General features: G+C 45.0%; 1 protein-coding gene across 1 annotated transcript; it reads right to left on the reverse strand.

The window, feature by feature from the left end:
• Window positions 1-3,088: 3,088 nt before the first annotated feature.
• snrpg (small nuclear ribonucleoprotein polypeptide G) lies at window positions 3,089-10,864 on the reverse strand. Its single transcript, XM_070865465.1, has 4 exons — window positions 10,762-10,864; window positions 7,687-7,709; window positions 6,295-6,419; window positions 3,089-3,337 (listed from the first exon to the last, which is right to left on the reverse strand). The coding sequence occupies exons 1-4, from the start codon at window positions 10,791-10,793 to the stop codon at window positions 3,287-3,289; spliced, it is 231 nt and encodes a 76-aa protein (XP_070721566.1). The 5' UTR covers window positions 10,794-10,864; the 3' UTR covers window positions 3,089-3,286.
• Between the last annotated feature and the right edge of the window lie 4,457 nt (window positions 10,865-15,321).

Genomic DNA, 15,321 nt, shown 5'->3' on the forward strand with positions numbered 1-15,321 from the left:
TCTACTTTCAAGTCTCAAGAGTCTGTGATTTTCTGGTCTTTCACTAAACAACAGCCTGTAGATGAACTGTAAATTGAAAGCAAATGGAAAATAAATAAAATGCAGCTTAAGTTTGAAGTTATTCAAGTCACTAATAATAAAGCAAAACACTGCGGATGCTGGAATATGAAATAAAAACAGAATATGCTAGAAATCTCAGCGGGTCAAACAGCATCCGTGGAAAGAAACTTTAACTTGTTCCATTACCATCCCATTTTTGCCCATCATCCCTTTTTTGTCTCTTAATCTCTCCTGCTTTCCACCTTATCACAGTCCTTCCCTTTTGTTCTCCCCCCTCCGCTTCTCCCTGCATTTCCTTAAGAACATGTAACATCTGACTTTTCCAGTTCTAAGGGTTACAGACCCTAAAATGTCAACTGTTTCTCTGCACAGATGCTGCCTGACTAGCTGAGATGTCAAGCATTTGCTGTTTTTATTTATTAGTGTTCAGGATAACCTTTGTGACGCTCCACTTCCCCTGTGCCTTGGTGATTGGAAATGAACACAGTCCTCAAGGTGTAGTCGGATAAGAGCATGACACAATTTCAATGTAATGGCCTCAACCTTAAACTCAACTGATTTTGCAGCTTTGATGATTGCTGCCCTGCAATGATTGAACACACTATTAATGACATACCCTTTTCAGCCACTCTTCTACCTGGTTCAGTACCATTCGTTGAATAAGTCTGCCTCCCATTCTTTCCCTACGTTAAAGGCGTTACAGAAATGCAAGTTGTTTTGCAATACCAGCCTTGAATTTTATCTGCAATTTTGACTGGGACCTTTAGTTACATCATTGGGAAATATTTTTGGTGTTGATAACTTAAGTGTTAGCCTAGATTTTGTGCTCAAGTCTGTGGAGTGAGACATGAGCCCACAATCTTCTGACACAAGAGGTGAGAATGCAACCCACTGAGCCACGGCTGACTAATTGTGCATGATTGCAGAACAACATTTTACAGCACTGAAGGAGACTATAAACAAAATAAATTATTCAATTCCTTCTCGAGAGGAGAGTAAGTTCAGTTTCCTTCTCTCTGAGGCAGCGCTGCACTGTGGGAGGTGCCGTCTTTGGGATGAGATGTTAAATCGAGGACCCACCTGCTCTCTCAGGATATAAACGATCCCGTGACACTATTTCGAAGAGCAGAGAGCTTTCTGTGTGCAATTTGACTGCCGCTATACCTACATAACAGTGACTTCACTTCAAAAGTTGCCCCTTGTGTCCTGACCAACATTTCTCCCTCAATCAACAAAAAAAATTATCTGGTCATTATCACATTGTTGTTTGTGGAAACTTGCTGTGGGCAAATTGACTGCAGCCTTTCCTACATTGCTTCAAAAGTACTTCATTGGCTGTAAACTGCTTTGGGGTGGTGAAAGGTGCTATATAAATGCAAGTCTTTCTTTTTTCTTTATGTATTCTATAGTGGCAAAATATACAATCCCCGTTTTCTTTTAAAGTCAGCAATACATGATCCAAGAATGAGCTCCTCAGCACTCCAACAGTAAATCTACCCCACAGCAGACCACTAATGGTAGCATGCAGTTATATTATTTAAACTAGCAGAGAATCCATGGAGCCACTCGAGGTGCATCGGAGCTTATACTGTTCAACAGCAGTGCTGGGTTGTACCTTTCTACTGAAAACAGTTTGAGAAGTTAAGACATTTAAGCATTTTTTTGATAAATGGATCTTAAGTTTTCTTTACCCACAGTTCAGAGAAATAAGTTTTATTCCCTCAACTGCAAGTTGTATTCATAACCCTCTCCACGTATAACATAGGGAAAAACAGCGGGCTCAGGGTGTGGTTGCTATATTCTTTTGTCCACTATAGTGGCAATGTGTTCAATTGCTGACCGAGTTTGGAGAATGCAGATCTCCCACACCTGCAGAGCGCAAACCGACAGTGCGAGATTGAGGAATGGGAGTGAGAAGGAAGTTATAAAACAGATGGCTATCCCAATAAACACATTGCAGAAGCATATAGTTTTATAAAAGTCTCTCAGAGCAATTGTTTTTAATCAAAGAAAAAAAAATATTTATCTTCCAAGCCCCAATAATGGTTTTGTTGGTTTCCTCGGAAGCTAGCAAGGCTTACAAACAGCAACACTCCGCCACACTTAGAATAGCATGCCCTGTTGAGCATAGATGATATCTGGGAGTTGCAGGAACCAATCCACACTAGGAGTTTTAGTTTGCCACCTCATTGAGTCCCTTCAGTGGAGATATCGCTGGAAAATCCACCAAAATCAAGCCCCAAGCTTTTCAGAGGCACAGGTCACTACAACTTGTATTTATATAGTGTCTTTAATGTAGTGAAACATCCCAAGGCGCTTCACAGGAGCGTTATTGGATTAAAACTTTGACACCGAGCCGCAAAGGAGAAATTAGGACAAATCATCAAAAGCTTGGTCAAAGAGGTAGATGCTAAGGAGCGTCTTGAAGAAGGAAAGAGAGGCGGAGAGGTTTTGGAAGGGAGTTCCAGAGCTTAGGACCTAAACCACAGAAGGCACGGCCACTAATGGTCGAACGATTATAATCAGGGATGCTCAAGAGAGCAGAATTAGAGCGCAGACAATTGCAGAAAACGCTAGACACATTCACTACACACTACATTATTTTCTTGCAATGGCCATGTCGATTAAGTTACAAACCTTATTTCAAGCACTGAGCCGCTCACCTTAGAATGGACAAGTCTTCAAAAACGTGGCTGTTTTTGTACATTCTTGGAACTGACACTTATTTTGTGATGTTACAGCTTTAGGAATATGAAATTTGAGCCATGCGGGTGCAAGCATGGCATACTTTGCATAAATGTGATGAATTCTTAATAGTGTGCATTTATAGCTAGTATCTTTATTTCTGAATTTGGGGGGTGTGGGGCGTGGAGGGGACAATGATTGTCTCCAGCTACAATTATAATCGCACAAGGGTTATTTTCAGGAGGAAACGTAGATTATATTACTGGTAAATTGAAGATCATTTAAGTGTTCATCTAAAATGAACACAAAAAAACAATGAATACAAAAGCATTTCATCCAATCATAACTTCATACAAAAATGCATTTAATGTTCTTGAGGTTCCAAAGTACAGATTATAAAGTATTCACAAAACATGACAGGTTGCATCTTTAATGATCAAGTACGTTTCTTCGATAAAAAAAGGACTTCCAAGCTTCAAAACTCATTTTCAGTATCGTTTACACAATGTTTCCAAGGCTTCAGAATAAGGAGATGTCTTCACTATACTCGTTCTAAGGCTTCTAGCATGATGATGCTGTTTCCTCTAATAACCTGATGGATTGAGTTTGAAAAATAAAGTTAAAACGCTCATCAAAAGAAAAATAAAGACAAGACATTTTAGTGCTGGAATGTGCCACCTCGGGCATTGATACCAGACTCCTGCTGAGCACAAGCTCTCTGGTTGAGTGGTAAACCACAAGATTGTGTTCATGGCACTATGGGAGAGCCTTGTGGTTGGATCAGCATGGAGACGAATCATGCCGAGAAAAAATGCTTTCTCAGGTAGACAGGAAGAAGTCAAATTGGGGCGGTGTCACTGTTCCCAGCGCACAGTAATGGGAAAGGTCCCGCGTAGCTGGTCGGCAGCACCTCCCGTGTGCTGCGTTGCCTCCCCCCCCCCGCCCCCCCGAGTGACCCATTCAAATGTCTGTGCACGCGCGGTACCCACAAAGGCCGGTGAGCGGGCTGCGCGGGGAGCTTGCAGATGGCCGTGTGCAGCTTAGCGGGAACATTAACGCTCACCGGCTTCTGCATTGTAAACACCGTGCACGCACGGAAATTCAATGGACCTGCGCACTAAAAGAAACTGGCCGAGAGGAACATTTGCAGCCTACAGGGAAATTAAAACAACCTGCATTAGAGGAAAAAAGTACTCGGCAAACTAATGGAACTAAATGCTGACAAGCCCCCTGGACCTGATGGCCTGCATTCTAGGGTCTTAAAAGAAGTGGCTGCAGAGATAGTGGATGCATTGGTTGTAATCTCCCAAAATTCCCTGGATTCTGGAAAGGTCCCAGCAGATTGGAAAATCGCAAATGTAACGTCCCTATTGAAAAAACAAGGAAACTATAGGCCAGTTAGTGTAACAGCTGTCACTGGGAAAATGCTGGACTCCATTATTAAGGAAGTAGTAGCAGGACATTTAGAAAATCAAAATACAATCAAGCAGAGTCAGCATGGATTTATGAGGGGGAAATTGTATTTGACAAATTTATTAAAGTTCTTTGAGGATGTAACGAGCAAGGTGGATCAAGGGGAACCAGTAGATGTACTGTATTTGGATTTCCAAAACGCATTTGATAAGGTGCCACATAAAAAGTTACTACACAAGATAAGAGCTCATGGTGTTGGGGGGGCAATATATTAGCATGGATAGAGGTTTGGCTAGCTAACAGAAAGCATTTGGGATAAGTGGGTCATTTTCAGGTTGGCAAACTGTAACAGGTGCCACAGGGGTCAATGCTGGGGCCTCAACTATTTACAATCTACATTAATGACTTGGATGAAGGGAACGAGTGTATTGTAGCTGATGATACAAAGATAGGTGGGAAAACAAGTTTGAGGAGGACACAAAGAATCTGCAAAGGGATATAGATAGGTGAACTGAATGGGTAAAAATTTGGCAGATGGAGTATAATGTGGGAAAATGTGAGGTTATCCACTTTGGTAGGAAGAATAGAAAAGCAAAATATTATGTAAATGGAGAGAGACTACAGAATGCTGCGGTACAGAGGGATCTGGGTGTCCTCGTACATGAAACACAAAAAGGCAGGTAAATCAAGTAATTAGGAAGGCAAATGGAATGTTGGCCTTTATTGCAAGGGGGGTGGAGTATAAAAGTGGGTAAGTCTTGCTGCAACTGTTGATGAGACATCATCTGAGTACTCCGTACAGTTTTGGTCTCCTTATTTAAGAGATATACTTTAGCGAAGGTTCACAAGATTGATTCCTGGGGTGAAGGGGTTATCTTATGAGGAAAGGTTGAGCCTGTATTCATTGGAGTTTAGAAGAATGAGAGGTGATTATATAGAAACAAATAAGATTCTGAGGGGCCTTGTCAGAGTTGATGCCGAGAGGGTGTTTCCTCTCGTGGGGGAATCGAGAAGTCGGGGGCATAGTTTCAGAATAAGGGGTCATCCATTTAAGATAGAGATGAGGAGGAATTTCATCTCAGAGGGTTGTGAATCTTTGGAATTCTCTACCCCAGAGAGCTGTGGAGGCTGGGTCATTGAGTATATTCAAGACAGAGATTGTTAAACTATAGGGGAGTCAAGGGTTCTGGGGAGCGGACAGGGAAGTGGAGTGAGGCCAAGATCAGATCAGCCATGATCTTACTGAATGGCGGAGCAGGCTCGAGGGGCCTACCCCTGCTCCTATTTCTTATGTTCTTGTGAAACATTGAGTGGTGTGGTATACATTCCCATCATCACTCAGGCTGCAGACCCGTGACCAGATAGTCCACCTTTCTTCCTTTAACTGAGCGACAGGGGCCCGACATTGCAGCTACGGTGGAACAGAAAAGCACTGTCACTTGACAACTCATAGCACCCCGCCAATGGAGACAGCTATTAAAGAATGAAGATCACGACCGAGGAGAGCAGAAGCGGGATCGAAAAGAAACACAGCCCAAACTGATTTAGGCCTCATTAAAGCTTGGTGGTGCATACGCATCCAAAAACCGTTTTCTGGCGATGAGGAGACATCAGATCAGCTCCAACGCTTTAATTAATAAATCCCCACTGGATACCGTTCTCTGTCCCATCAGTGATATTACCAGAGTGGTCTAGCGTCAGAGATATATGGCCCTTGGTGAATTGAAGTTTACTTTACACCAAGAAATATATAATGTATATGTATATATATTTAAGGGGGAATACTGCAAACATGGTTCCAAATGTTAATTCACAACACTTAACATTAGAAACTAAAAGCAAGAAGAGTGTAGCATTTTCGGTGAGGTGAGAGGAGCGTTATTGGGCAGTAAACTGGTTTCCATGAAAGGCCAGCTCAAATGGGATCTCCTCTTACGTGGCTTAATCCCCCGCCCACCCCATCCCCAAATAAATCAACCGACAAGTAACACAAACACTGTGTGGTCCGATCTGCATAAAAATGTGTGTGTAAATAAAATGCCCTCCAACTGGGTCACTGTGAGGACTCCCAAATGGGGAAAATCGATTTAATTGAGTAGAAATTGAGTAGAAACACAAGAGCTGAGTGTAACTTACCACCATGCCGATGTTATTCTGCTGTCCCCCCGGTGCCATCTCGACCGATTCATCCACTACAAGATTCATGAAGGGGTCGAACCCACGCAGAATTCCTTGCACATGCCTCCCACCATTCAGTTTTACTGAATGAGAAAACAAAGTTTCATGAAATCTGCATCAACAGCTTCTGTGGAAAGCATCTCCTATTCTCTCTGAAAACTGCGCTGCTCTGTGATCTCTGCGCACAATTGATTTGGAAGCGGGATCCCACCAGTAACTAGTAAAGTCACGCCGCCTGCAGTTAACGAACATGAAAGCCGACTAGATTGCAGAGCTGCCCTTTGAACGTAGCACCCCCCGCCACCGTGGCAGCAACTAAACTAACAAACCGTTAACAGTTGTGACGTTAGCATCACTTCCCCACCATCTTAATTTATGATCAAGAATGGACAGAACATTGAAGAGAAACACTTTCCAGACAAAGGGTCTGCAGCTTTTGTAATAGCGAGAATGGGGGAAAAAAGACAATTACATGAGATATACGACACCGAAACTGGCCATTCGGACAACCAGTCCATGCCGGCGTTTATGCTCCACTCCACTCGAGCCTCCTCCCATCTTTCCTCATCTAAATCTATCCACATAACAATTTTAATTGCTAATTTACTTATGGACAGAAGCAGTGTCATGTTCCTTCCCCAATGTCGCAGAAGATTTGTGACATACACACAGCTACCTAAAGCATCTTTGAAAATTGTCTTTTAGAACACACATCAAAACAAGCAAGATTTAAATCATCATAAGAGGCATACCACAAAGTATGCAGTTTTATACAGGGAGGCTTAAAGTTCTGAGATGAGGCACAAGATGATAATGTAGATTATTTACTCAAGACAATAGAATAAAAAGAGGGTCCTGTCATGCTGCCATATGGTCCTTGACCAGTTCTCAGCTTATTTTTAATATAAAGAAAACTACTGAATCTCATCTACGTCAAGTTAGAATTTGCTCCGTGCTCCTGTTTAAGTATGTTTTGACAGTTATTGGTGCATTTACTTGAAATCTTCTACCAGATGACTGGTTGCTTAAAATGTGCTGCAGGATTCAAAATAGCCTCCTCCATGAAATGCATCTCCCATCCCCCCCTGCACCATGCAATAAAAAGCTGCATTCACGGTTATAGGGGATTGAAATTCTACTTTGATACATCTGTAAAATGCTTCAACATTTGCACAGCCGCAGTGTGCATCAACCTGATCATAAATCTCTGCGTTTCCCCACTCCCGACAGGTACTCTGCTGTTCCAGCAACCGATCCTGGTTAAGTTATTCGGCACAGTTCCAGTTTAGAGTAATTCAACACTTCTCCCTCAACTATGTTACTTGTACAGAAAGTAAATGCAAAACTCACATGACAGCTTCTTGTCCATGAACCTAAGAAAGGAAACAAAAATTACTAAAGAGATGTTCAAGGACAGTACTGTAGTAACACAAATAGCAGGCACACCATCAGAACTTAAAAGCCCCCTTAATTCACCAGAAGCCATGCTGCCTCTAAAGAAAACTGGAGGGAAAACCTTTTGATGCATATATTCACCGCGAATTGCTTACAACATTTTTAATAATACCCATGGATCTCCTGCTGCTCGTCATTTCTGAGCATTTATTATAAACGCTCATTATTACAATTAAAGATATTGCAATTAGCTCCTCTACTCCCCACGGATCACAACTGAAGGCAGACCAGCGAAATAGAAATTACCCTGGGCCTGCTAGCAGACTATAAGGGCTGAAAGCTAGAAAATACATTGGGATAAATTCCAGAGTGCTGAAAATCTGAAGTAGTGGAAATACAAAGCAGGCCAATCATCACCTGTGAAGAGTAACGACAGGTCGTGATAACACATAGAATATCGTTCTTTATACTGTGATGAATACACACAACATACATCGTAACTGGTCTCTTCTCTGTATGTTTATTTCCAACCTTTCCTACTATTTCAAAAAGGTTCCATTTTCACAAGTGGTGGGTGGGTGGAAGGAAGTAAAACGCTTCAGAGTGCACAGTTTTTATGTGCTCTGCAAAGGGGCAAGTGGATGAGCCGATGTCCAGAATATTCCCCAGTGATTGCCAGCACTCATCTCTTGCAGCGACTGAAAAATGCCTATCAAGTGGTTTATGCAATGTGCAAAAATTAGGTTCCTTGAGAACAAAGTGCGTAACCGTAGCTAATTATCATCGCTCTTTCCTAAAACACATGGACTGAATAAGCAGCTAACAATCTTCCACAAAATACACTGACCAAAGTAGGAACATGAGGGGCCATCACTGACGATTAATGTATATACTGACCAACGGAGGAATGCAAGGCGAACGCACTGTCTCATACATATTGACTATCCTCTTTGGGGAAACAAATTCTCCACAGAATGGATTGATACGGCCGTTTAGAGGTATAGAATATAAACACCAAGATATAATGCTGAGCCGAGATAAAACCTTCATAAAACCCCCAAGAGTGCAGTGCACACTACACTGGCTTGCTGTCTGGTATAAGGAATCTGCTTTTGTGGATACAAATATGAAGGAGGAATTGAAGGAATGGAGCTTTTTTGTTAGAATGCAGATTATCAGGAAATATGATAGAAACGTGTAAAATTATGAATGGGACATGGTAGATGGAAGCAAACTTTATTCCAGTAGTTTAGGTGCCATCGATGCAAGATTAAATAAAATATTTTAAAAAAAAGACTCACATGAACATATACTTTTTCATTAAATATATCGCCTCTGAGTCACAAAGCTGTGGGTTCAAGGGACTTGGGCACTCAATCTAGGCTGACACTCCCAGGGCAGTACTGAGGGAATGTGGCACTGTCAGAGATGCCGTCTTCCGCATGAGATGTTAAACAGAGGCCCTGTCTGCTCCCTTTCAGGAGAACGTAAAAGATCCCATGGTGCTATTTCGAAGAGCAGGAGGAGTTCTCCCTGGTGTCCTGGCCAATATTTATATCTCAATCAACATAACAATCAGATGATCTGGTCATCATCACATTGCAATTTGTGGGAGCTTGTTGAGCACAAGTTGGGTGCCGCATTTCCCACAGTAAAACAGTGACTACACTCCAAAAGTACTTCATTGGCTGTAAGGCGCTTGAGACTTCCGGTGGCCGTGAATATATAAATGCAAGTCAGTCTTCCTTTTATAGGAATCATAAATATAAGATAGTCAGTAATAAATCCAATCCGGAATTCAGAAGAAACTTCATTATCTAGGGAGTGTGGAGAATGTGGAACTCGCTGCCACAGGGAGTGGTTGAGGTGAATAGTATAGATGTATTTCAGGGGAAGCTAGACAAGCACATGAGGGAGAAGGGAATAGAACGATATGGTGATGGGGGAGATGAAGAGGGGTGGGAGGAGGCTGGTGTGGAGCATAAATATGCCAGCATGGAGCAGTTGGGCTGAATGGCCTATTGCTGTGCTGTGAAACAAATGGAATACAGCGCCTTTCATGGCCATCCATGAGGAGAGGCGAGCGATCGAGGCGGAGTAGCGTTGAGGGATTGTGGGTGATCGTGACGGAGGTTCAGCGAATGTTTGGTGCGGCGGGAGATCGTGGCGAATGTTTGTGGCGGAGGAGGATTTGGGGCCCAGAAGCAGCACGTGCCAGCCCACACTGCGATAGATCCGTGCAGTAGAGCTGGTCTCCAGTCGTTCTGGTTAACCCTTGCCACTGGACCAAGCCTGGCGTGCTACGGCCACCACACGTTAAAAAAATCCACGCACAGGCATCTTCCACCCTTTCAACTGGAGTTCAGGACTGGGATATCGTGTTCTTCATTGAAACATCTGTGAACTCGTGTGGAAGCAAGTCATCCTCGAGGGACTGGCTATGATAGAGCAGTGTGCTCTCCCGGGGAGGGCTACCAGGGCCGAGTTGGTGCTGATCACAGATCAGCCAGGATCTCATTGAATGGCGGAGCAGGGCCGAATGGCCAACTCCACAGCCTTTTTCTCATGCTCCCCATGTGCGGGGGGTAGTTGGAGCAAAGTGAGTTCACATCGTCCGCCCAGCCAACACTCCCCGGCCCCGCCATAACTCACAATCACCCTCCCCACCCCCGCCGGCCCCCGGCCAGCACCGAGGCCGCAATCCCGCCCCGGGGGCGCCCGGCAGGCCCGCTATTGGGCGGGCGGGCAGCGGGCCGCGCACGTTGTGTGAGGCGGGTTCCTGGGGTGTTGCCCGGTGGGCGTCCGAGCCGCGCTGAGGCTGCGGGGAGGAAAGGGGAAGAGGCCCAGGCCCCGGGTAATGAGGCGGAGGGACAAGGCCGCCGCCGCTGCCGCCGCCACGCGCTGTGTTGGGCGGGCATTAAATCGAGGCCTCGGCTGAGGCCTGCTGCCCCCAGAGCGGGCGGGAAGGCCCCGGGTACAGTCTCCCCCACACCCCGGGGCTCCCCAGGATCCCTCTCCCGGCGGACTCACTTCTTCAGCTCGGGCGGGTGCGCTTTGCTCATCGTTCCTCGGCGGTTCGGTCCAAGCTGCTGCTCTCGGGATCACACATGCGCAAAGGCGTCCCCCTCAGACTCGCATATGCGCAGTATCGTCCCACTCAGGATTGCACATGCGCAACACCATTCCCTCTCAGGATTGCACATGCGCAACACCGTTCCCACTCAGGATCGCACATGCGCAACGCCGTCCCCCTCATGATCGCACATGCGCAACGCCGACCCCCTCAGGATCGCACATGCGCAACACCATCCCCCCTCAGGATCGCACATGTGCAGTGTCGTTCCCCTCAGAATCGCACATGCGCAACACCATTCCCACTCAGGATCGCACATGAGCAGCACCGGCTCTCTCAGGACCACACATGCGCAGTAGCGTCCCTCCCGGCTCCTGAGCATCTTCCCCTTGTCTTCAGTCAGTGCAATTTGCATTTCGTGCAATGGCCTCATCAGCTCTCACTCCTGTCCTCTCTCTCTCTCTCACCCACGTGCAGTTATTTATGAGAAAGTTGGCACTGCTTTATGAGAAAGTTGATAAGGTGCTTTAAAAAAAATCATCTGGAATCATAGAGGTTTACAGCGTAGAAATTGGCCATTCGGCCCATCATAGGAAAGAATCAAGGAACAGGAGGAGGCCATTCAGCCCCTCCAGCATGTTCCTTCATTCAATGAGATCATGGCTGATCTGTGACCTAACTCCATATACCTGCCTTTGCCCCGTACCCCTTAATATCTTTGGTTAACAAATCCCAGATCTAAAATTAACAATTGATCGAACATCAACTGCCTTTTGCGGAAGAGTGAATCAAACTTCTATCCCCCTTTGCATGTAGAAGTGTTACCTAGCATCTCTCCGTTGTGTCTGTGCCAGCCAAAAACGAGCGATCCAGCCTAAGCCCACTTTCCAGTCCTTGGTACATAGCCTTGTAGGTTACTTCAAGGGTTACTTGGGTTTATAAATAGAGGAATGGAAAATTGAAAAAAAGACTTGCATTTATATCACGCCTTTCTTGATCTCAGGACATCTCAAACTGTTTGACAGCCAATTAAGCATTTTTTTTTAAGTGCAGTCACTGTTGTAGGAAATGCGACAGCCAATCTGCACACAGCAAACTCACAAACATCACTCTGGTAATGACCACATAATCTGTTTTCAGTGATGTTGATTGAGGGATAAATATTGGTGAAGGACACCGGGGAGAACTCCCCTGCTCTGCTTTGAAATAGTGTTGTGGGATCTTTAACGTCCACCTGAGAGAGCAAGTTTAACATCTCAGCCAAAAGACGGCACCTCCGACAATGCAGCTCTCCCTCAGCACTGCATTGGAGTGTCAGCCGAGATTAATGTGCACCAGTCTCTGGAGTGGAAATCTCACCCACAACCTTCTGACTCAGAGGCGACTGAGCCACAGCTGTACTCTAAATAGAATGGTTACAGCGCAGGAGGCCATTCGACCCATCAAGCCTCTGCCGGCTTTCTGCAAGAGAACTTCAGCTCGTCCCACTCCCCCGCCCCTTTCCCGGAGCCCTGCAAATTTTTTTGCTGCAGGTACTTAGCCAATTCCCTTTTGAAAGCCACGATTGAGTCTGCCTTCACCACCCTTTCAGGCAGCGCATTCCAGATCCTAACTGCGTAAAAAAGTTTTTCCTCATGTCGCCTTTGGTTCTTCTGCCAATCACCTTGAATTTAGTGCCCTCTGGTTTTGGTCCCTTCTGCCAATGGGAACAGATTCTCTCTCTCTACTCTGTCCAGACCCCTCATGATTTTGAAAACTTCTAGCAAATCTCCTCTCAACCTTCTCTGCTCCAAGGAGAACAACCCCAGCTTTTCCACATCTATTCCCATAACTGAAGTCCCTTATCCCATTCTTGTAAATCTTTTCTGCACCCTCTCAAAAGCCTTCACATCCTTCCCAAAGTGCGGTGCCCAGAATTGGACACAATACTCCAGTTGAGGCCAAACCAGTGTTTTATAAAAAGGTTCATCATAATTTCCTTGCTTCAGTACTCTATGCTTCTATTTATGAAGCCCAGGATCCCGTACGCATTTTAAACTGCTTTCTTAACCTGTCCTGCCACCTTCAATGATTTGTGCACACATACCCCCAGGTCTCTCTGTTCATCCATCCTCTTTAGAATTATACTCTTTAGTTTATATTGCTTCTCCTTGTTCTTCCGACCAAAATGTATCACTTTGCAATTTTCTGCGTTAAATTTCATCTGCCACGTGCCCGTCCATTACAACACCTCTCTATGACCTCTTGAAGTCTATCACTATTCTCCTCACTGTTCACTATACTTCCAAGTTTTATGTCATCTGCAAGTTGTGAAATTGTGTCCTGTACACCCAAGTCCAAGTCATTGCTTATAAGTAAAAGAATGGAATATTAACAAAAAGACTTTCATTTTTATAGCATCTTTCACAACCATAGGACATCCAAAAGCACTTTACAGCCAATGAGGCACATTTTGGAGTGTAGTCACTGTTGTAATGTGGGAAACACAGCAGCCAATTTCCGCACAGCAAGCTCCCACAAACAGCAATGTGATAATGACCAGATAATGTGTTTTTATTGATGCCGGTTAAAGGATAAATATTGGCCAGGACACCGGGGATAATACCCCTGCTCTTCTTCGAAGCAGGGCTGTGGGATCTTTAACTTCTACCTGAGAGAGCAGATGAGGCCTCGGTTTAAAATCTCATCCAAAAGACGACACCTCCGACAGTGCAGCGCTCCCTCAGCACTGCCCTGGAGTGTCGGCATGGATGTCTGTGCTCAAGTCTCTTTACTTTTTAGAATATAATAGCAAAGAAATCATGCTAGAACTTTATAAATCACTGGTTATGCCTCAGCTGGAGTACTGTGGACAATTCTGGGCACCACACTTCAGGAAAGATGTTCAGGAAAGAGAGGAGGATTACCAGGATGTTACCAGGGATGAAAGACTTCAGTAGTGAGGAGAGGTTGGAACATTTAGCACTATTCTCCTTGGAACAGAGAAGGTTAAAAGGTGACCTAATAGAGGCTTTCAAGATGATGAGAGGTTTTGATAGAGTAAACAGGGAAAAATACTCCTTCTGGCGAGTGGGTCAATAACCAGAGGTCAGCGGTTCAAAATCATTGGCAAACGATCTCGCGGAGAGATGAAGAGAATTGTTTTCATGCGGAGAGTTGTGGGGAAATGGTGGTGGAAGCTGGTTCCATCAATAATATTAAAAGGGATTTGGACAGGTACGTGAGGATGAGGAAGTTACAGGGTTACGGACAAGGAGCGGGGGATTGGGACTAACTACGACTGCTCTTTCAAGAGCCGGCACAGGCACGATGAGCCGAATGGCCTCCTTCTGTGCTGTGTCTACGATGCTGTGACTCCATAAAGACTTGCATTTATATACCACCTGATCAAGTCTCCCAGATGGGGCTCCTAGCACTTCACTTGCACTGAAATACACAGGATTGCATAGGATAGACGGCACAGAAACAGGCCATTTGGCCCAACCAGTCCATGCCGGCGATTATGCTCCACTCGAGCCTCCTCCCGTCTTTCCTCATCTAAATCTATCAGCATAACCCTCTAGTCCCTTCTCCCACATATGCTTGTCTAGCCTCCCCTTAAATGCATCGATACTATTCGCCTCAACCACTCCCTGTGGCAGCGAGTTCCACATTCTCACCCCTCTCTGAGTAAAACATTTTCTTCTAAATTCCCTATTGGATTTCTTGGTGACTATCTTATATTAATGGTCTTAACTTATAGTCATGCTCTTCCCCACAAATAAAGAAAGACTTGGATTTAAGTAGCACCTGTCATGACCAGCGGACATCTCAAAGCGCTTTCCAGCCAATGAAGTATCTTTGAAGTGTAGTCACTGTTGCAATGTGGGAAACAATCTCTCTCTATCCATTCGATCAAAACCTTTCATCATTTTAAAGACCTCTATTTGGTCACCCCTCAGTCTTCTTTTTTCAAGAGAATTGCAGTCATTGTTGAGCGTGCAAGCTGGCAGTGTCTTGGAGAAGGGACACACGGTGTCCGCCTGTACGCTTGGGGTTTTCCACGACCGGTGGACACCACAGGGACTGCAGTGTGTGGCAGACATGGATAAGAGTACTGTTATTTCATTTAGTAAGTCTCCTTTGTTTATTCTGATTTCGTTTTCTATTTGTTGCACTTTGTCTGTTGACACGGAGGCAACCCAGTGTCTCCTGATCGTTAATTAGAGAAAGGGCGAGCTGCTAATCGTCTTGCACAAAGTAAATCCCACAAACAGCAGTGAGGTGAATTCTGAGATTGATTCCAGGGATGGGGGGGCGGGGGGGTGGGGGGGGGGGCGGGATTGTCCTGCGAGGAAAGATTGAGTAGATCGGGCCTATACTCTCTGGAGTTTAGAAGAATGAGAGGCGATCTCATTGAAACATACACGATTCTGAGGGGGATTAACAGGGGAGATGCAGGGAGGCTGTTTCCCCCGGGTTGGAGAGTCTAGAACTAGTGGGCATAGCCTCAGGATAAGGGGTCGGCCATTTAGGAC

Source organism: Pristiophorus japonicus, chromosome 22 (assembly GCF_044704955.1).
Source record: "Pristiophorus japonicus isolate sPriJap1 chromosome 22, sPriJap1.hap1, whole genome shotgun sequence".
NCBI classification, from domain to species: Eukaryota; Metazoa; Chordata; class Chondrichthyes; family Pristiophoridae; genus Pristiophorus; species Pristiophorus japonicus.